Source organism: Xenopus laevis, chromosome 9_10S (assembly GCF_017654675.1).
Source record: "Xenopus laevis strain J_2021 chromosome 9_10S, Xenopus_laevis_v10.1, whole genome shotgun sequence".
NCBI classification, from domain to species: Eukaryota; Metazoa; Chordata; class Amphibia; order Anura; family Pipidae; genus Xenopus; species Xenopus laevis.
The window spans coordinates 42,335,503-42,358,358 of record NC_054388.1 but is presented as its reverse complement, the minus strand read 5'-3'; the positions used below and the strand labels follow the sequence as shown (position 1 = coordinate 42,358,358).

At 40.8% G+C, this 22,856-nt stretch overlaps 1 protein-coding gene across 2 annotated transcripts; it reads right to left on the bottom strand.

Annotated features, from left to right (window-relative positions):
- Positions 1-731: 731 nt before the first annotated feature.
- tob1.S (transducer of ERBB2, 1 S homeolog) lies at positions 732-7,192 on the bottom strand. 2 transcript variants are annotated; one of them, XM_041577712.1, is made up of 2 exons: positions 6,736-7,192; positions 732-2,679 (listed from the first exon to the last, which is right to left on the bottom strand). In XM_041577712.1, the coding sequence occupies exon 2, from the start codon at positions 2,569-2,571 to the stop codon at positions 1,615-1,617; it is 957 nt and encodes a 318-aa protein (XP_041433646.1). In that variant the 5' UTR covers positions 2,572-2,679; positions 6,736-7,192; the 3' UTR covers positions 732-1,614.
- Positions 7,193-22,856: the final 15,664 nt, after the last annotated feature.

Below are 22,856 nucleotides of genomic sequence, written 5' to 3'. Positions count from 1 at the left end.
TCGGACGAAAATTCGTTTCGTACGATATCTGTGCGTCTATGGCCACCTTAAGTTTCACTTACAGTCCTGTTCTCCATGTACTCACTGAGCAAATCTAGTAAAGCTATTTTTTTTTTCTTCCCCCCCCCCCAAAGCTTTGAGTTTATATTCAGGTGTGTGTAAGAATAAATAGAATAGAAGTGTGCAGGCCCCTGACACTTACATGGTACAACCCTCGTTTGTTTTCCTTTATACAAACACCCATGATCACATGAATGCTATCACGCAATGCAAAAACATTTTTTGGAAAGAAACCTGATCCTTAAATAAACTTTTCTCTAAAAATCAGCACTTTTGAGTTCACATGCTCCGCTATTAATCCCCAATACTGGGAGAGAGTGCTGATGTGTTTTGTCTCTGACCTCTCAGCAATTCCATTCAAGCCACAAAAGCAGCAATCCTCATTGTGTTCACTGGGTCGTTCCTGTACAACCCGAAAATATCAAATATCCAGCACATCCCCAGATTTTAACCTAAATAAGCAGGTGTTCTGTTGGGATGCTGGGAATGTCTGAGTACATGCGATGACACATGAAACGTTTAAGGAGATTGTTGGGGAAAAAAGCCATTTTAAAACCACCGCTATCTGCTGATCCGTGAGAGTGTGCGCAACATTGGAATTTAATAGACTATCGATGCCGGGAAATTGCCCTAACACAATTTATCCAGAAAAATAAAATGCGCCATAGAAATTCATTTAAAATAATTTTAATACAAACTAAATATAAACTATTTCAGTTCTTAACATGTAAGACACTGACTTTAATATACTTTAACATTGTCAAGTATTGCACAATTTCGATACAAAAATTACAACATCTCTATCTTATATAGCAAAAATCTTTTTTTAAATTTTGTAACAGAAAATACAACTCTGAAAATACATATCTCCTCCGTATGTTAAGGTTTACAGCGAGGAATACTCTAATAAACTTTTTCTGAATAACTGAAAAAGAATTTACAATCAGAAAAAAAAAAAAAAATATATAATAAGTGAAGTACTTTTTGCTGGAATCAGAGCCATAAAAAAATTCTGAAATGCTTTATGTAAATATTTACATACAGGGCTGGAAAACAAAGCCACTCATGGAAACAAAAAAAAAAAAAAAAAAAAAAAAAATTGTTGATCTGTGTGTTACGCTATTTACAATTTGACGTAATTTTCTTTAAGACTTGACTTAATTCCGACTTGTTCCAGAGTTGGGGGGGGGAATAAAGGTAAGGAACCTCCAGTCCTGTATGCATTTGTACTATAAATAATCAACATATCCCAATTTAGAAAAACAAAATTGCAAGGCCTATTATATAAAAAAATATATAATATGTATTTTTAGCTTCTAAATACTGTAAGGAGCAATGTTCCTTAAAATGTAGTGAACACAAACGTTTTGCACTTAACTGGCAAAAAACAAAAGAAATGGTCTATGTGCTTATGCAACCAACCTTAAAATGTATAAGGGCAACAAGCTGAAGATCTTAAGGAATATATATAAAAAAAGAAAAAAGAAAAGTAGTAATAACCTTGGGCTCATGCAGCTTGTTCAATACTTTAATTTGGATGCACATCTACCTCTGCTAGTTAGCCATGACTGGCTGGAATTGCTGGTTGGTGTACTGCATGTTGCTTAGACTGTAATTCAACCCATCCACAAGCGATTTATCGTTCAGACTACCATAAGCTGCAAACATATCAAAGGCATTACTGTATTGAAGAGTTCCAATGCTTAGAGTGCTTTCATTGGGGCCGCTTATGGTGGTTCTGCCTTGATCGGGTATACTCGGGAATCCAAATTCCTGTGCGTTGGGCGAGAGGGCGGATGGCTTCTGTTGAAGACTGGGAAGGCCAATGCCGTACAGGGGATGCCCGGAGGAAGACAAAGCACTCTGCTGTAACATATTGACGTTCAAGCCAAACTGCGTGGGAGAGGAGCACGCCATCTTGTTGCGGTTACTCTTCATTTTGGTGGAACCAAACTTGGTGGCAGCAAAAGCAGCAGTAGTAAAGGTGAGAGGCTGATTAACTCTTGGCATGAATGTTGGACTTACAGCAGCGGAGTCATTAAAAAGGGGTGACGGGGAGCTAGATACAGACGACGATTGGTCATTGATTGGCATAAACACCTGTGCCTCAGGGTTAAAGCTGTTCTTGATCTCTTTATCCAGTTCCGTTCCATTCTCGGAATGATCATCAACATACAAAACCTTGATCTGCCCCTTTTCGCCAATCTGATAGGACACTTCAGACGGATCGATCCAGATGCTGAGGTCTTGAGGGAGGTTTCGGCGGATGTCCTCAATCTCAAAGCCACTTTCATTGGCTGCCTGCTGGATGATGGGCTCCACCTTTTCACCTACATGTATACAGCGAAAACCTGACCCTTTGTAAGGCCTGTCAGGATACCAGTGGCCTTCATACTTTTTCTTCAGGAGCTTTTCAAGTTCTTCACCGAATATGTTGACGCGTCGTCGTGGCAGTTTATTGTACAAGTATGAAATGATAAAATTCAGTGCTACTTTAATCTCAAGCTGCATATCTGCAACACCAGTGCCGTTTACTCGTCTCCAAAAATACAAAGACAGTGCCCAAGTGGCAAATGGAATGTAATCTCATTCAAATAGGTCACTCAGCAATTCTTCCTCCTGCAAAGGAAGCAGAAAAAAAACCTTTAGTTTACAGACAATGGTTATCACTGTGGGTTGTGAAAAGTTCCAGGGTGTACAAGTAGGGATACACCAAATCCCTTCTTGCAGCGTTGTCCCCAACCTGTTTTAGCCGGGCACATTATCCGGCTGGTCCCCCCCCCCCACCTCCTGGGCTCTGCCCCTATTTTGTAGGCCATGGTCTTCTTGGATTTACTAAATCAAAACCCAACATTAAACCCATCAAGAGTCTACACTTATGACTGCAGGCAAAAATCAGCTTGAAAAAGGAACTAAAGTGTTCTGAAAGTTTGCTAGAATTTTCTTGGTAAAGCACTTTATTTTTATTTATTTATTTTTTATTTCCAAAGGGTTGCCCTTGTTACATTTATGACAGAACTCCTCTTCGTTACGTCCCCCATAAATTAATACTACAAAAACCACAGCATGAAAAGAAAAAACTCAAACAGAAAATCATTTCTTTCTTTTAATCTCACCAAAAGGCTCTCCACACTACTCTCACTCCTACTGAAACACAATCTGTGAGCCTGTGTAAGGCGACCTTTAAACATTTGCTAGTTCAGCAAGGGTGGGGTACGGACTTAAGATCGAGAGACAACCAGAGGCAATAATTAAAAAAAAAAAAAAAAAAATTTACCAGACACGGCAATTTAGAAACGCTGCCGTGTGTAACCTCCCTTGTGTTGCTTTGGCTCTAGCACTTTCACTGTAGCACAGGTGAAAAGAAAACACTGGATGTAACTGAAGCTGTTCCAAGAAAACACCTGAAACTTCTCTTAACCCCCTTTGTCATCCAATCAAACAGCTTTATAGTCTAAAGAATGCTGCCAACCATTTTTAGTATCTGTCCATCGTTATGAACGCCATGCAAGGGGCCATTACATAGTATGGATGTCTTTCAATGTAGGATTGTTTGGGTTCTTCGCCCAAACAAACATAGGAAGTAATGAGAAACTGCGTTAGTGGCCGATATGGTGCATCAGAGTATGAAATGTTTAAAACATGACCCAACTGAATGGATATCATTGGTACAGAGACAACCTTTGGATTGTCAGCCAAACGACACATACTGAACATTATATGAAGGATTTTAGAGGTACAGGTATGGCCGGCTTTATATATTCTGAAGTTAGAGGACATTACAAGGGAACAGAAGGACAAACGAGCCGAATAATTAAACCTACAAAAGGAGCCTCAATCTATAATTTGGATATTCAACTTGAGGGAATTTTTAAAAATGCCATAAATCTTAGTTATTCAGTTGTCCAGAGCTTTAGTCACATGACTGAATTATAACTCTGCAAGAAAGTGCTTGGAATCTGCCAAATCCTAAATTCCCTGCATCCCTTGTATTTATGATCCACAGTCCAGAAAAATTAGCAGTTTTATTCTGGAATTACTGCCGAAGGCATAATAAAAGTACATTTTATGGTCAACTGCACCAACCTAAACTTTAATTTTAACTTTGTGCTTAGTGTTATCTTAAAGGGATACTGTCATGGGAAAAAATTTATTTTTCAAAATGAATCAGTTAATAGTGCTGCTCCAGCAGAATTCTGCACTGAAATCCATTTCTCAAAAGAGCAAACAGTTTTTTTTATATTCAATTTTGAAATCTGACATGGGGCTAGACATTTTGTCAATTTCCCAGCTGCCCCATGTCATGTGACTTGTGCCTGCCCTTCAGGAGAGAAATGCTTTCTGGCAGCCTGCTGTTTTTCCTTCTCAATGTAACTGAATGCGTCTCAGTGGGACATGGGATTTTACTATTGAGTGTTGTTCTTAGATCTACCAGGCAGCTGTTATCTTGTGTTAGGGAGCTGCTATCTGGTTACCTTCCCATTGTTCTGTTGTTCGGCTGCTGGGGGGGGCGGGGGGAGGGGTGATATCACTCCAACTTGCAGTACAGCAGTAAAGAGTGATTGAAGTTTTTCAGAACACAAGTCACATGACATGGGGCAGCTGGGAAATTGACAAAATGTCTAGCCCCATGTCAGATTTCAAAATTGAATATAAAAAAAATCTGTTTGCTCTTTTGAGAAATGGATTTCAGTGCAGAATTCTGCTGCAGCAGCACTATTAACTGATTCATTTTGAAAAAAAAATGTTTTTCCCATGATAGTATCCCTTTAAGCAGCAAGCATGAGCTAGATTAAACAGTGGAACCAACACCTCTACTGAAAAAAAAAAAAAAAAAAACTACATCTCCCAGCATCCCCCCCCACTACAGAAATGACACAAGCAGCAGCATAACAACAGATGGCAAGAGTAGAACTGAAAATATTACTGCCTTAAAAGGTTTATTATACCCAAGAATGTGCTATATACTGAACATCTCTATAAATTGACCTAGGCATAGGTTACAGATGTGAAGTAACAATATAACATATGGGAAATAAACAATCTTAAAATCTTAAACAATAAAAATATATTATATAGGCATAGATATGCATCACAAATAGCATCTCTGCAATCCACCAATACCTAGACTGCAGGTATATGACCCACTGAAACTCCACATTGTGTATAGAAACGGCAAATGACATTTAAGGGCAGAGACACACGTTGCCATTAGGGAGGGCGACTAATCACTTCTTCTTCGGGCGACTAATCTCCCCGAACTACCTTCCCGCCGGCTAGAATGAAAAATCGCCGGCAGGGTGGCACTCTGATCGATTGGGGCGTTCTGAAGTCACCCGAAGTTTCCTCGTGAGGCAACTTCGGAAAACAAAGCGTTCCAAGTGTCACCCCACCGGCGATTTTCATTCTAGCTGACAGGAGAGATTAGTCGCCCGAAGAAGTAGTGATTTGTCGCAGGGCGACTAATCTCCCGAAATAACAGCGTACGTCTCTGCCTTTAGGGTTACTTATCTGTATAGCTGTTCACATGTACACACGCTACAATATAAAGAAATCATTCAATACACAGACAATGTAAACACCCCCAGGACTGATCCATTCACTGTGCCTTTCCCCAATAAAATCCTTGCCGTCACAAACATTGGCAGGACACACCGTACCTACCTCAGGGTCATTATATAATAGAGACTGGATTGGCTAGATGACAAAAAAAAAAAAAATAAGGGCTCAGTGTAAAGGGCACCCTATATAAATATTGAGAATCCTTGCTGGCGAGACATCCCAAATATGTTTCAGTCAATGTAGCCATTAAAGTAACATATACATAATAACTCCAGGGGTCCCCTGTGATTTGATGGGCCCAGGCTAGATGTCTGCTCTAGTCTAAAGCCAGTTAGAAGAATACTACAAAAGGAGGAAGAGGCACTGAGGGATTAGCTTCAAAGGGTTAAATTAGAGAGTAACAAGGTGTAAAATAGTATAAGGACTGTCAGGCTAGAAAGGGACTAAGGGGGCTAGCTAGAGAGGCTGCCATTGGCAAGCAATAAGCCAGATAGAAAGGCTGACAGACAATAAAGGGTTAAGGCATAAAGGAGGACAGGGGCAAGGCATTATGATTGACAGGTTACTAAGGGTTACAGGGACTGGTGCAGTGGGGGTGCATATAAGATGAAGTCAGGAGGCCCAGCCTATAGAGAGTTACTGGGGTACAGAGGAGTAGTGGGAGAGGGGCAGACTATAGACAGTTACAGGGGTACAGAGGAGTGGTGGGAGCAGCCTAGAGAGAGTTAAAGGGGAACAGCCACGCAACAAAGCTTCACGAACAGTTAAAAGTGGGTCCAGCAAAAAAGAAAGGCGGTGCCCAAAAGGTCCCCCTCAGAGTCATCTCCACACAGATCCCCCTTCCTCGTATAGTGCCCGGATCTCCACAATGTGCGGCCCGATGATCCCTACGCCACGTCGACCCAGGCCCTGCGTTCCATCCGCTCCATCAGTACAGCTCAACTCACCGTGTACGAGAGGCCCGGATCTTTCCTTGCCAGTAACACCGTACCCCCTCTCACAGGCTTCTCTACGTCCCTCCGCCTGTCAGCTACATTTATTTATACGTAGCCTCCGCCATTCTAAAGGCAATGGGGCGGGTGCAGGGCGGCTATAGAACCAATGGCGGATCACCTCTCAGTTGTAGTCGATCCGCGAATGGCTGAAGCTTCTGTCAGAATGCATGGACTGCGCGTTGACGTCGACGGGCAGGTTGGGTACCTCACAACTATTGACCAATCAGTGCGTAGGTTATTCCGATGTGCTTGTGTTTGTGACGCTCTATTGGATATAAAAGCTTTCAGTCAGCGCTATTTATTGGGGGGAGCGGCCAGCTGCAGTGGGTGGGATAAAGGGTGGATGGTTGTACTTTGGCACAAACGTAACGCAAGTTAGTGCCTGGTCTGTGAAGTGGCTGCCAGCTACAAGCACATTCTATTGAGTAGTGAGGCAGGCTAGGGATAGTTTTTGGGGGTGGAGTACGTAAAGAAGTTCTCTCACAGCAGCTCCACGTAGTTGTGGAGTAATGTCAGTAATAATGTAATGACTGTGTGGAGACTGATATAGTTCCAGTATATGTGTATATATTATATAGTCCCCCCACTGTGGCCCTCACCAGCAACACTCCCTAGTCTGGACTGAGATTTAATATAGGTCCTGACATTTCTATTGTCCAGAGGCCTAATAAATAGTGGCTGTCTATGGCACATTTCAGCAACCACGCTGCCATTTGCCAGAACATACTGATCAAGGCCTACAATACTGTTTTGCCTGCCTGTATGAGGTAGTAAAAGGCTGAGCAGCAGGGTTGACAGCAGCCATGTCGAGACCGTTTACTTATGGAATTAAAGCTTGTCTGGTCCTTCCTAGCCATCAGAGAGCTAGGGACAGGAAGCAGGGTTGCCAGGTCTAATTTTCAAAAACAGCCAAAGTCAGGTACAAAACCAGCCCAAAACTAGCCAAGAGGCCCTTAAGAAGTAACCCAAAAATAGCACAATATGTGCCGTGAAAAAAAAAGTAAAAAAATAAATGAACTAATACGGCTTTTTAAAATTTTCACTTTCGCTAATTTTTCCATGAAGCAAAATGAGACAGATTCACCCATCACCAGGGACATCATTACAGAGGGGGTACAGAGGCCCCATGAGGCCCTAATACATATACAATTTCAATCAATATTGGTAAAACAGGTCAACCATTTTGCTGGACAGCAGATTTTTGCATAAAAATTTGCTGAGATTGAGGAAAGTCACCGGAAAATGTGAGAATGCTTAAGAGTGACGGGAGACTGAGCTCAAACTCTGGTAACTCCCGACATCTACAGAAGTCAGTCCCATTGCATGCTGGGTATTGTAGTCTTACAATAAACGTGTCAGTTAGCAAATTGTTAAACAAAAACTACATTACCCAACATGCATTGACACATGCTTAGCACATTAGAGCAAGAAAAAACGTTGGCTGGTTTCCAAAGTACAAACCAAAAAAGCCCAAAAAGTAGCCCACATCCATACCTTGGCTAGTTTGTACTTTCAAACCCCACCTAGGCTTTAAATTAGTAGCCTAATTAGGCTGGAAAACCACCAACCTGGCAACCCTGACAGGAAGTTAAGTGGACAAATGTATTTGCTTTGACCTTCCTGGTAGCCCTGCTAATAGAAGTTTCACCCTTGTGCTTTTTCAGCAGAGAATAGAGGTATTTGGCTAGGAAAAGTGGCTCTAACCATGACATCCCAGAAACACACAGATTGTCAGCTCTAAGGGACAGGGACTCTGTGTTTTTTATTTTATGTTCCATCAGGTATTGTTACGACTGCTGTCATAGGGATAAACACTTACAGAACAGACTAAAGCATGCGCACGTTCCACTCATGTTCCTTCAAGTTACATTTCCTGCTTTACATGTATGACCAGTAAGTCCAACACTCCAAAAAAATCTGTTTAAGGGGAAGTCAACTCTTAGCAGGGTCGGACTGGCCCACCGGGACACCGGGAAAAATCCCGGTGGGCCCCAGTCCTTGTGGGCCCCTACGACCACATTCCCATCTATTTTTTGCCAGAGCTCCCCTTTTGCAATGGGCCCCGCAGCGCTGCCACTATCACCTGGGCTCCTGGGCTGGCTACTGAACTGCCTGTCAAAGCTGCTACCTGCAGCCTGACTGTGCTTTGCTCTGTGCAGGGTGGTTGTGCGCTGCTGCGCATGTTTCAGTGTGCGATGCGCCTGATGACGTCACTGACCTGGCTGGCGTCCTTCTCGTAGGGGAAGAGACAGATGCGCGCGTGACGCGTCAGAGACTGGTGCGGTGGGGTGGATCCTCCTGGCTGGCTGCAGTCACTTTCGCTACCTGCTTGTGCCTGGGCTTGGCAAGTATAAGTTGTGCTGACGACCTTAATCACCCTGGGGGGGTTGGGGGGGGGGCAGCTGCTGCTGCTGCTGCTGCTGCTCTGACAGTCTTTGCTCGGCTGTTCTGTTCCCCTGCTCCCTGAATTGATTTCAGGATAGGCGCCGTGCTAGGTGAGTTTCCCCTCTGTGGGTTAACTATATATATATATATATATATATATATATATATATATATATAAAAAATTAGGTAAAGAGAGACCCACACATGCCAGCAATTTCTCATAAACTGCCTATAAAAGGAAAGAATTGGTTAGGCTGTTTTTAAAGGGGCTGTTCACCTTTTAGTATGACGTAGAGAGAGATATTCTGAGACAATTTGTAATTGGTTTTAATTTTTTATTATTTGTGGATTTTGACTTATTTAGCGTTTTGTTTCAGCAGCTCTTTAATTTGCATCTTAACCAATCTGGTAACTAGGGCCCAAATTCCCCTAGCAACCATGCACTGATTTGAATAAGAGGCTGGAATATGAATAGGAGAGGCCTGAATAGAAGGAGCAGTAATAAAAAGTAACAATAACAATACATGTGTAGCCTTACAGAGCATTTGTTTTCAGTAGGGAGTCGGTGGCCCCCATTTGAAAGCTGCAAAGAGTCAGAAGAAAAAGGCAAATGACTATAAAACTATAAAAAAAAAATAATGAAAACCAATTGAAAAGATGCTTAGAATTAGCCATTCTATAACAAAATAAAAGTTACATTACAGGTGAACCATCCCTTTAATTGAACATATTGAAATACAAGGCCAGAATTCTAGTAGTAACATCATACGTTTGGTTACAAATTAAGACTAAGTAAAATATCTGGCTGTAGAATCCATGACAGTTAAGAGTATCGCATATTGAGTAGGCTGTAAGTTTTAAGCCAAATGAATAAAGTGTGCCATGTCTTCAAAAGCATGGCTTGGTGGTGCCAAAACTCCCTCTCCTGTCTCCCAGGTGGCACATCATCATATAACTAACTTGAGGACATTACTGGCTATCCTGAAGCCTCAAATTGTGACCCCCTGCTGCAGTACAGGTACTTACCTTGGTCAAAATATAAAGAAAATAAAAATAATTTATTAAAAAATGTGATTATTATTTTTTGTCACACTGTTACTAGGGTGGGGATCAGCAGACAAAAAGTTGCAGTTTTTTTTAACCTCTTAGGGGATAGTGCACCATTTTCTATGTTATAGAATGGACAATTCTTAGCAAGGTTTCAATTGGTCTATTTTGCATAGTTTTCAAATTGCATGCCTTCTTCTTCTGACTCAAACCAATGGCTGAAATGCCAAAAATGCTAAGTAATTACAAAAACCACAAATAAAAAATGAAGACCAATTGCAAATTGTCTTAGAATATCACTCTCTGGGTCATACTATTCTTCTGTCATGCTTTTTATGGTGTCATTTTTATTTCTAAATTACATTATTTACACTGCAGGTAATTTACTTTCATTCCTGAACCAGCAAGTGTATTTAGTTGTAATATTGGTGTGTAGGTGCATCTCAGGTCATTTTGCCTGGTCATGTGATTTCAGAAAGAGCCAGCACTTTAGGATGGAACTGCTTTCTGACAGGCTGTTGTTTCTACTACTTAATGTGTTGCAGTGGGACCTGGATTTTACTACTGAGTGCTTTTCTCAGATCTACCAGGCAGCTGTTATCTTGTGTTAGGGAGCTGTTATCTGGTTACCTTCCCATTGCTCTGTTGTTAGGCTGCTGGGGCGAAAGGGAGGGGGGTTAAATCACTCCAACTTGCAGTACAGCAATAAAGTGTGATAAAAGGGTTACCTTATTTGTATTGTATGTGCACTTAATTAAAAGGATTCTGATATGCTTTTGTATTTATGACTAATATTTTAATTTAATATTGTCACAGCCATTCCAGTTTTTTTTAAATAAAAATGTTAATTTTTATATTTGCGGGCGATTTTGTACAGGAGGGTGGGCCCTTGAGATGAGGTTTCCTGGTGGGCCCCAGGCACCCCAGTCCGACACTGACTCTTAGTTTAATGTAGATAATCGGATTGCAAGATTATTTTTGATTGTCTTTTTCCCCAAGGTTCAAGGAAGCTGTTAGGGCTCCAATTTAAATACTAAGTCCAATTCAGCAGTAATGGCTCTCTAACTAATGCACTACATGTACTAAGCACATTTCGTGCAAGATTATTTAAAGGTATAGAAGCCTATTAATAACACACTAGAGAAGTGATAGGAAGGGCCTTAATATCAATATACATAGTAAAATTTAATAATGATATAAATCTAACTTGACAAAAAAATCTGCTTTTATAATTGTGGGAGTGAATGATTATATATTATTAATTTATTAGATTATCATTAAATATAGTGCAGGCAGGGCTCAAACAGCTTTAATAGACAAAGAAAGGTAATATCAATAAGGTATTCTAAATCAGATACTTCCAGTCATTCTAGTAAATTATTTCATTTGCTTTGTCTTCTAAAAATGCACATACCCAAGATACTTTACTTCTCTACCTTTCCTTGTCTTCCCACAAAAACAATGTTTAGTCATAAAAATAAAGGGCATTATATATAATCATCACACCACTTTAAAAAAGATGCCTAAATCACATTCAGATTAACCACTAATAATAAAACGTTGATTATGCCGGGTTATGTGTTGCCACAGTTACCACTGTGCCATCATGTTCTTTAGTTCTAGGTTGCTTTCTGATCTATGTTACTGGTAACAGATGTTGTGGCTTAAATCAAAAGGTAACTTGGATCTGCAAAAGCTGCTACGATGGCCCGTTGATGTCATACAGGGTTAGTCTGTGCAAACACCTCAATAGCTTGCTTACATAGGAAAGTTTACTGACTGCCATGCTAGGTCAAGTTACCAGCAACTAGAAAAAAAAGACTGTTAGCCTAGTAGTTCATAGTATTTGCAGTGGAGATTCAGGTCTCTTTTTGGCACCCAAACTTTAATTAAGTTATAATTGAGATGTTACACAAAAAACAATGCTCACCTTGCTATGGTTCCTAATATATTAAATATGTTAAATAAGGTTTTATTCCTCACCCCCTGAAATTCATTCTAAAGTCAGACAGACAAAATTGGAGTGTTTTGTTGCTCCTCATTCATTTCATTGGGGTAAGGGGTGCACTCACGGGACTCAGGTTATTGTTACTTTAAAACAAGGTAGTCAGCACCAGACCTGCAAGTGCACCTGAGAGCAATTGTTTTGACACCCTAATCACATGGGTGACAAGTAACAAGATGCCCAGAATCATACCATATGCCATTGTCTAAAATGACTTCACGCTGAGCAACTCCCACCTGCATTTCAACTGCTTTGGGCCTCCTGTAGCAACCAGCCCCACAATCAGTGAACCACTGTCCTTTCTTTCATACATTTTCCAGTCATCCAATCCACTATTTAATATCCACTAGATCCACTATCAACTAGATCAAAATATTAAATTGCAAGCTGAAAAAATGCATAAAAAATGAATAAATGAGTTAACATCAAAAAATGATAAGTAACATCAAAAAATGAAAGTGTTTTTAAAGGAAAACTATACCCCTAAAATTAATATTTTAGCAACAGAGAGTTTATATCATATTAAGTGACATATTAAAGAATCTTACCAAAATGGTACATATATTTAAGTAAATATTGCCCTTTTACATCTCTTGCCATGACCCATCATTTTGTGATGGTCTGTGTGCTGCCTCAGAGATCACCTGACCAGAAATACTACAACTCTAACTGTAACAGGAAGAAGTGTTGAAGTAAAAGACAGAACTCTGTCTGTTAATTGGCTCATGTGACCTACCAAGTATGGTTTGTTTGTGTGCACCATGAATCCTATGATCCCAGGGGGCCGCCCTTATTTTTTAAAATGGCAATTTTCTATTTAAGATTACACAATGTTACTTACTATTAAAATTTATATTATTATGAAAATGGTTTATTTACATGAAGCAGGGTTTTACATATGAGCTGTTTTATGCAATATCTTTTTATAGAGAATTAAAAAAGAGGGGGGTAAAGGTCCGCGCTTGCTGGGTAACTGGGGATTCAAGCTGCACCAATCAAAAGAGTGGATCCACGTATCCACATACAGACAAATCGTAGGAGCAAGGGTAGGTGCGCTATATTGGAATGTCAAGATAGGTAATCTATCTTCTTATAGCGACCTACATTGTTCAGTGGGTATAGTTTTCCTTTAAGGAATGACAATACTGGTACTGCCCTGTACTGGTAGAACTAGTGTGTTAGCTTCAGAAACAGAACTATATGTTTGTGATGATTCTCATTCATCCAGGTCATGGTATATCTGTAGAAATAAGTCAAATCAACTGGATTTGATGTGTTTTTTTTCCCTTGAAGATGTTTCACCAGTCATCCAACTGGCTTTCTCAATTCAGAATAACCTCAGTATTTTACTGTCTTCAAGAAAAAACAGCAAGTCCAGTTGATTTGACTTGTTTCTAAAGATAAACACAACTATAGTTTATATAAACAAGCTTCTGTGTAGCCATGGGGGTAGCCATTCAAGCACAGGATACACAGTAGATAACAGATACGTTCTGAAGAATCCCATTGAATACTACAGAGCTTATATGTTATCTGCTGTGTATCTTGTGCCTTTTTTCAGCTGTGAGTGGCTGCCCCCATGTCTACACAGCAGCTTGTTTATACAAACTATTGTCGAGTTTCTCTAAGTAAACCAGTTTTACCAGTACAGCAGAACAGCACATTATAGTTTCATTACTTTAAAAGACTTTCATTTTTTTGGTGTTGCTGTTCCTTTAAAGTGAATGAATGTCACTAGCAGATTGTTTCAGAAACCCATTCTCTACCTCATGCAGAATGATGGTACTATGGTGCTGCACTTTGTTAGGGGGCAGCCATATAAATAGAGGACATGGACAGCAGATAGCAGACCCACCTTGCAAAGACACCCTGCCCAGAGAGCTTTCTGATGACTAGCTGAACTCTCCATTCTTCAGGGGCAGCTCTATAGCTCTCCGGCATATGTTGGACTTCTTCTGCTATTTATATCACTGCTCCTGGGTGCCGATTCCATGGAGTAGAATTGCACTTGTGCAACAGAGCTCATCCTTAGATAGCCTGTCACTTTCTAGTTTCAGCGTGTGATTGATGTCTCTCACTCTCTCTCTGAATGCACGCTTGGGTAATAATGCTTAGACGCAAGTTGTTATCTAATTAAAGATAAAATCTAGCCTATTTATATGCACAACTTGTGTGTGCCCAGTCATTCCTTTTCTCTATATATGCATTTAACCATATGGGTGCAATCTGCCATTTACTGTAGGTTCCCCCTAGATAATATAGAAAACATAGGGGGCCTTTCCTGCTAAACTGTGTTTAAAACAGTGCAATATGTATGCTAGCATAGATTTATGGCATCATGTGGTACTGGCTATGAACACAGTAATAGTTGCTGTTCTGCTGAATTATACTTAATACTGCGGAATTGTGCTGGTATAGTTTTATGGTATCTCTCAGTGAAGGCTATAAACAAATCTGGGGGGGGGGGGCTGTTCCTGCTGAATTTGTTTAGTAGAAGGGAATACCTATGTTTGTATTGAGTTATGGTCTCTTTCTGTATAGCCTATGGTCAAACTTAGGGGACTGTTCCTACTGAATATGTTTAGCAAAGGGGAATACCTTTGTTGGTATAGTTTTATAGTCTCTTTCTGCATAGCCTATGGTCAAATATAGGGGGCTGTTCCTCCTGCATTGGACTTAGTATAGGGGAATATCTATATATTCCCTTTACTAATATATATATCTATATATCTATGGCATAGGTGTATAGTATCTCTCTGTGCAAGCTATGAGCAAACGTAGGGGGCTGCTCCTGCTGAATTGTGCTTGGTATAAGGCAATACCTATTCTAACATAGTTTTATGGTATCTCTCTATACAGGCTATGTAGTAGTTTAAAAGTCTGCTCCTGCTGAATTGTGCTTGGTACAGGAAACAGGATAATACTTATACTAACATCGTTTTATGGTATCTTTCTGCACAGGTTATGAAGACACTTAGAAGGTTGCTCCTGCTGAATTGTGCTTGGAACAGGATAATACTTATGCTAACATAGCTTTATGGTATCTCTCCGCACAGGTTATGAAGAAGCTTAGAAGGTTGCTCCTGCTGAATTGTGCTTGGTACAGTATAATACCTATGCTAACATAGTTTTATGGTATCTCTCTGTGCAGGCAAGAAGTAGCTTAGAAGGCTGCTCCTGCTGAATTGTGCTTAGTGCAAGGGAATACCTATGCTGGCATCGTTGTATGGTATCTTTCTGTACAGGCTATGAATACATTTAGGGGACCGCTCCTGCTGAATTGTGCTTAGTACAGGGAAATACCAAGAGTTTAGCTCTGTTTCTGCTAATCCTCTTGAGTATTCCATTGTTTTTATACTAGCCTCCCCCCAGTGCTATCAGTATACACCTACTGTCTGCTAGTTCATGCCCCATCTTGGTTCTTTTAATGGGATTATGACACACCCATAATTTCATATAAAGACATCAGAAAGGTTGTGGCCAATCAGTACACAACAATAGAGTCTTAGGTCAGTCTGATACTGCTGTATATCAGTAATAACATTAAAGTAACTATAGGCTAAAAGGGAATAAATATTAACCCTAATATTATTCCATTCTGCATGTGACCCATTGTAATGGATTCTCAATACAACAGACAATAACAAACAACACAATTTAAATGCACCCTCTCTCTCTCTCTCTATATATATATTATACACTGTATATAGATATATTTTACAACTTAAATGATTAGATCTGCCATGAGTCAGAGGTTGAACATGTTGACTCCACTCCCAGAAAGCAAACCTAGTACCTATTTCAAGATTCACTCCTATTTTCAGTCCTATACTGAATTCACAGTGGCTAAAAATATTGTACCTAGTCCTGAGGCATTAGGCATATATCTGTAATGTTCAGAATGGACAACAGTGTTCTGTGGTTTCAATGGTATTTGTTTTTAGCAGGCTGTTCTTATTACAATACCTTTTCATTTATTTTTCACCAGGCTCATTCCAATCTCAGAGGATTCGATATACAAAAAGTGTAGCAACCTGATGATAGCTAAACCAGGGAGATGTAGAGCAACATTTTTTAAAGTGTATATTCAAATCCAGTACATGACTGAATAAAAAAGATACAGAGTAAAACCACAGTGCTTTCAATATAACAGAGAAGGAAACGTACCGTACTGTAAGAATTTCTTCATATTGTCCCTGAAAAAACACAATATTAGAGGTAGGAAGAAGATAGAAAAGAAAGCAGAAAGAAATGGATAAAAAGAAGTTGAAGAGAGATATAGTAGGGGGAGACAGTGATAGTAATGAGGAACCAATAAGGTCCAAGTATTTTGGGTAGCATTTAAAGGAACACCAAAAAGTAAAAGTGTTTTAAAGGAAAACTATACCCCCAAAATGAATAATTAAGCAACAGGTAGTTTATATCATATTAAGTGGCATATTAAAGAATCTTACCAAACTGGAATATATATTTAAGTAAATATTGTCCTTTAACATCTCTTGCCTTGAACCACCATTTCGTGATGGTCTCTGAGCTGCCTCTGAGATCAGCTGACCAGAAATACTACAACTCTAACTGTAACAGGAAGAAGTGTTGAAGCAAAAGACACAACTCTGTCTGTTAATTGGCTCATGTGACCTAACATGTATAGTTTGTTTGATTTGTTTGTGTGCACAGTGAATCGTACGATCCCAGGGACGGCCCTTATTTTTTAAAATGGCAATTTTCTATTTATGATTACACAATGGCATATACTACTAGAAAAGTATATCATTATGACAATGGTTTGTTTACATGAAGCAGGGTTTTACATATGAGCTGTTTTATGCAATATCTTTTTATAGAGACCTACATTGTTTGGGGGGTATAGTTTTCCTTTAAAGTAATTAAAATGTAATATACTGTTGCCCTGCACTGGTAAAACTTGCATGTTTACTTTAGAAACACTACTATAGTTTATATAAACAAGCTGTTGTGTAGCCATGGGGGCAGCCATTCAGTCTGAAAAAATGTACAGGATTCATAGGTTTGAATTGCTGTCCCATGGCTACACAGCAGCTTTTTACCAGTGCATTATATTTTCATTACTTTAAAACACTTTCCATTTTTGGTGTTACTGTTTGTTTAACACATTGGTTAGAGTGTATAAATCGTTTGTACAGCATTACATATGTATCCCTTGAGAGGAGCACTGTACAGTTGATATATTTTTAGCCAGATCCCATTTGATCCGTAAGATCAAGCCAATCCAATGGGTTGTTGGGGTAATTTTGTATTATGTTCAGGGGCGCTTCGCCAATGAGGCGAGTTGAGCAACTCGCCTCAGACGGCAGCGTCAGGTAGTTTTCCAGGGGCGGCAAAAAGCCACTCCTGGTTCCTTTAAGAGACGAATTTCCTAGATTCTTCGCACTCAGTGTCGGACTGGCCCGGCGGGACACCGGGAAAAAACCCGGTGGGCCCCGACCCTCGTGGGCCCCCGCCGGGCCAGACCCCCTCTAATAGTATAAAAAATTTTTAAAAAGTTTTCGGCGATGCGCATCGCATCACCGCTTGCGCATGTGCATCGGCGCTTGCGCATGCGTATCGGCGCTTGCGCGCCGAGAAGTGCGCTCGCGCATGCGCGCAGTAGGGGGGCGGGGGCCCTGGACCAGCAGTCCCGGTGGGCCCCGGTCCCCCCAGTCCGACCCTGTTCGCACTAGTGTTCCTGCCAGCGAGGGGGGCGGCATTTGAGGAGCCACCTCAGGCGGCTTCCTCCTAAGAATCTGCGCTGATTATGTTAGTGTAGGATTCGTTTTGTGGAATTCAGATGTTAGTGGATTGGGAGGGGCAGCCCCTTGAGGAGTAGATTTGTTCCAAAACAGGGAGTGTTTGCTCCACTAGACCTATCCAAAAGTTTAGTGTTGGCAGATGCTCATCTTTTCATTTGATGGCTATGGCTTTTTTTTTTTTGCGTGAAATAGTAAGAAGGTAAGCAGTGTTATCTCTATCCTTGATGGTGCTGTATCTAGGGTTACCACCTGGCCGGTATTTTACTGGCCTGGCCGGTAAATATGATGGTTGATCCCAATGTTATTAATAGGGAAAAATCATAAATATCAAGGAAGGCCGTTATTTTTTTCTGGAAAAAGTGGCAACCCTAGCTGTATCCGTTAAAAAAAATCAGAATGACTGTGGGGTGAAATTCTACCATCAGGGCATGGACACACATGCGTTTTTATGGCGCGGTAACGACATGGATTTTAAAAAAAAGACTGACCACCTCGAAAATATGCTAAACCTAGTGCGAAATTCCGGCAATGCGTTTTTAAGCTTAGGTAATGGCACACTAGCTTTAGCATATTAATGCAGCGATCAGTATTTTTAAAAACCGTGCCATAAAAACGCATGTGTGTCCATGCCCTCACGGCCATTATCTGAGAGAATTGAACAACATTTTTAAAAGCTGAAAAACCAGAGGAACAATTGACTACATAAAGGTTAATTTCCATGCGTACACGATACACCATGTCTATGAATAATCAGTCACAAGAGCAATGTAATTGTGTCAGGTACAATATAAACACTTGTCCCCGCCCTTGGAGAGACCAGGGCATGAGCAGCATAACAGGGACAAGTAGAGACATGTCCAAGGAAACCCCTGGGTATAAATTCTACCTATTGAGATTTCCATTAGTGGGTGGAGGAGGGGGGGGGATCCGTAATTCGTGTTCCTGCCCAGCCCCCAGAATGCAGCATCTGTTCCATTTCCATACAGTGCCAAATTAAAGGGAAACTCCACCCAAAAACTAAACTGTCTTTGCCTAATAAAAGAAAAGTGTCTGTTCTTTTCTCTGGTTCTGACTCGTGGAACAGAAGTCGGTTCTTGTTCATGTTTGTTAATCAACTACTTCCAGCTACATTTTTTTCACAACCTCCTCCCTCCTCCCACAAACCAATATGTTGGGCAACCCCAGTCAGTCAAATGAGTAACTATGTTGTCCTTGCTGGTGTGTGCATTGTTCATAAAAATCACTTGGCTCACATTCCACTGTACCCAATGGGCTTTACAGCACTTTTGTTAAGTTTACTATACTGTACATATGCCTGGCCAGCTGGGCACAAAGGACAGTCCTTGCAGATAATGCCAAGGTCAAACTCATTTTGGGCCCCTGTGCTGCATAGCAGCAACGTTAACCCCGGCACTCTCACACTACCTGTCTTACTGTTGCTATGGAAACAGCAGGTGTCAGTTTCAGGCTGGGGAAAAATAGTTCTTTCAATGCTAGTCACCGTGGCGACGGCAGCAGGCAAAGGTTTTTGAGAGCATTATCATGTATTAGCAGCCTCTAGGTACTTTAGAAAGAGAGTTTAGTACTGAATTAAGATGAGTAATTTGTGTGTGTGTGTGTGGGGGGGCATACAGCACAATTGGCGGATTCCCCTTTTAAGGGGACACCATTCTCCAAATCCATAGAGTTGACCATTATTGGCAAATGTACTTGGAAAGTCCTTTACTCAGTAGCCTCACTGGGCCCGATAAACTCCCAAGTACCCTATTAGCCTGTAAGTCAGCTAATAATCTCTGTACAACAAGTAATCACATGGGGAGGAGCAAAAAGTGTGACATGTGACTGTGGCTGGGAGTTGCACTAATGATACACATCAACCATATCAATAAATACCATTGAAAGAGCAAACTTCAATCTGCCCCTCCCCTTATTGGTACTGCATACTACAGCTGGGTACTACGGACTTTGCCATACAAAGTAACCTGCCCTACCTTCATTCCAAGCTGCTACAATAACAGTTATTGACAGTACAGTATGGGGGTATGATATACTAAAGCCATTAATATCACCTCTTGTAGCTAGGGTTGCCACCCTTTCTGGAAAAAAATACCGGCCTTCCTATATCTTTATTCCCTATTAATAACATTGGGATCAACCATCATTTTTACCGGCGAGGCCGGTAAAATACTGGCCAGGTGGCAACCCTACTTGTAGCCCTGCTCCTCATAATTCAGCGGCACAACAATGGGGTCAGCTATGTTTAGGGTTGTGAACATGCAAAGGTGCTTTGCAATGGGAATCTCAAATCATAGAAGCAGTAGGAACAGCCCCTAAGATACCATAAAACTATCCAGCATAGGTATTATCTTGTACTAAGCACAATTCAGCAGGAGCAGCACCCAGTTTGCTCATAGCCTGTACAGAGAGATACCACAAAATTATGGTAACATAGGTGTTCTCCTGTACTATGCATGGGAACAGCCCCCTAAGTTTGCTCATTGCCTGTACAGAGAGATACCATAACCATATGGCAGTATAAGTATCCCCCCCTGTACTTAGCACAGTTCAGCAGGACTAGCCCTATGTGTGCTCATTAACTGCACTGAAAGATACCATAAAAATAAGGCAGTGTAGGTATTCTTACTTGGCCTATAACTTTGTTTTCACAACATAGGAAGTTGGAGAGAGCAATACGGGTCAGAAGAGGGACCTGCATGCTGTTCTGCCCCCAGGCTGTCATGGTGCTGCCTATTTGAGGAGCTGAAGCAGCAGCTGAGAGTTCAAGGAACCTGGGTCCAGATCAGGTTTCACTGTGACCATAAATCCCAGGAATGCATATATCCACACATGCTCTGTTAGCGCCTCTAGCTCAGGGACAGGCACCCTTCAGTGTTCCAGCTGCTGTACGACTGCATCTCCCAGAAACCACCTGTGCATGGCTTTGCAGATACTGTAAGGGCCCTGGTAATGCAGGAACTAATGCAATACACCCTTTGTATTTATATTTACCCTCTCTTGGGCCCCCGAGAGCCAATAACAAATGCCCTTAGTGCACAACCTAAAAATCAGCCATGCTACACATAAATCGGATTTATGTGAAACAGGGCAAAATGGTGATTGTAGAAGATGGAGGCAGAAGGGCAAGGGGGAGACTGCCAGACATCATGGAATCATTAGTTGAGGACATACACAACCTGTTTATTAAACCTTCCATAACTGCCAACTGTCCATAAACAGCCAAAGGGCAATGGGTTGGAGCTGGATATCAGTAAATACTGCTGGTTCTGGTTGAAGCTAGAACAGACTGTTCCATTAAGCTCAGTGGTGGTGGGGAGGGGATTATACGTGCCATACCAGTATCTCTCTGTCCACAGATAATATACAGTAAAGAAGAGGGTTTGTGTGAATACATAACAAATCGGGAGCGGCCATTTTACATTTGAACCAGCAGCAGCCCATACCTGCGTCTGAAGCTAGTTTTCCTCACCAGAACCTGAAGACACTCTACCACTGATCATGTTAATATTGCAGTTGTTTATTTGTAAACAGTAACTAAATGACAGGAAATTGTACAGATTCATAGAGAGCAGCTTGTCACCCATCCACAAACCCACTTTAATGTATTGGCACAGGGCGAGCAAAATGAAAAACCTTCAGCCACTGCAGACTTAATCTCCCAGAATTCTCAACCAGGCAAGAATTGTGGGGATGTACAGTCTGCAGTCACCTGAGGGGTGCAATATTGTCATCTACGTTATCCTCCAATACAAAGAATTCCTCTAACTCCCAGCTTTTATTTTATTTCTTCTGAAATCTGCTTTTAATGGGGGTTGACTTTTAGGGGCACATTTATCAAGGGTCGAATTTTGAATTCATGTGAGTTTTTTCAAACACTATCATTTGATCACTGGACCTCTCCCATTGACTTATACATGGTTTATAGTTGGCGAATAATCGAATTCGGGCCACAGTATGATACAACTCTAAATTCGAATTAAAACTCGAATAGAGTTTGGATAACTCACAATTTGAATTTGAGAGTTTTGACCAGGATTTTTTTTTTTTTTAAAAAAAATTTAAATTAGAAATTTCAATTCTCCCATAGTGTATTATAGACTGTCCTACTGTTAGCAGCTTTTCAATTGGTCTTCTTTTTAATTTATAATCTATTGCCTTTATGTTCTGCTTCTTTGCTGCCTTTAAAAGGGGGTCACATGCCCAAGCAGGCAATAATCACTTGCTCTGTGAGGCTACAATATTATGGTTATTACTTATTTTTCTACTTAGTCTTCTCCTAGTCATCTTTCTGTGTCTCACGGACAGCCCTGCTGTTTTCTAGGGTACATAAGACACTAGCAGCCACAATTTCCATACTGGAGAGCCACTGAACAAAAAGCGAAATCATTAAAAAAAAATGAAGGCCAACTGCAAACTGTCTCCAAATATCACGGTCTACAGCATACCAACACTTAATTTTATCCCTTTAACTGCATCTGAGAAGTAGGGAAGGAAAGAGAACACCCGTAAGTTTTATATTATGGACTAATTCAAACAATCACAGATATAGTTATTTAAAAACTCATATTAATATAGAAAGGGAGGAAATATTTGCTCACTTTTCTATCAGTTATCAGCAACTCTGAGCAGGAAAAAAATGCTAAAAAGCAGGGGTCTTTTTGAACCTGCTAGAAATAATAAAACTTGTTACATTATATATCTTAAAGGGGAAGTAGTGCCAGGGTGCTCACCATTAGGATCAGTGACAGACAGACAGGGGGTGTTTTGTCCACCAATGACTGCTATTACATTATTACTGTATATCTGCAGCATGGCAACAGTAGATAGATAGATGCCCCGTTCAGAAAAAGTGACTTTTAAATTAAAGTGCCACTAGGGTACAATACCATCTCCAACCTGCATTGCTAGGGGGCACATCTTTCCAACAGAAGAGCAGCACAGTCTATGAGTTGCCCCACCGCAAGGAAACACCTCCCAAGAATGGCAAACCCCATCAGTTGGAATAACCCGCCTCAC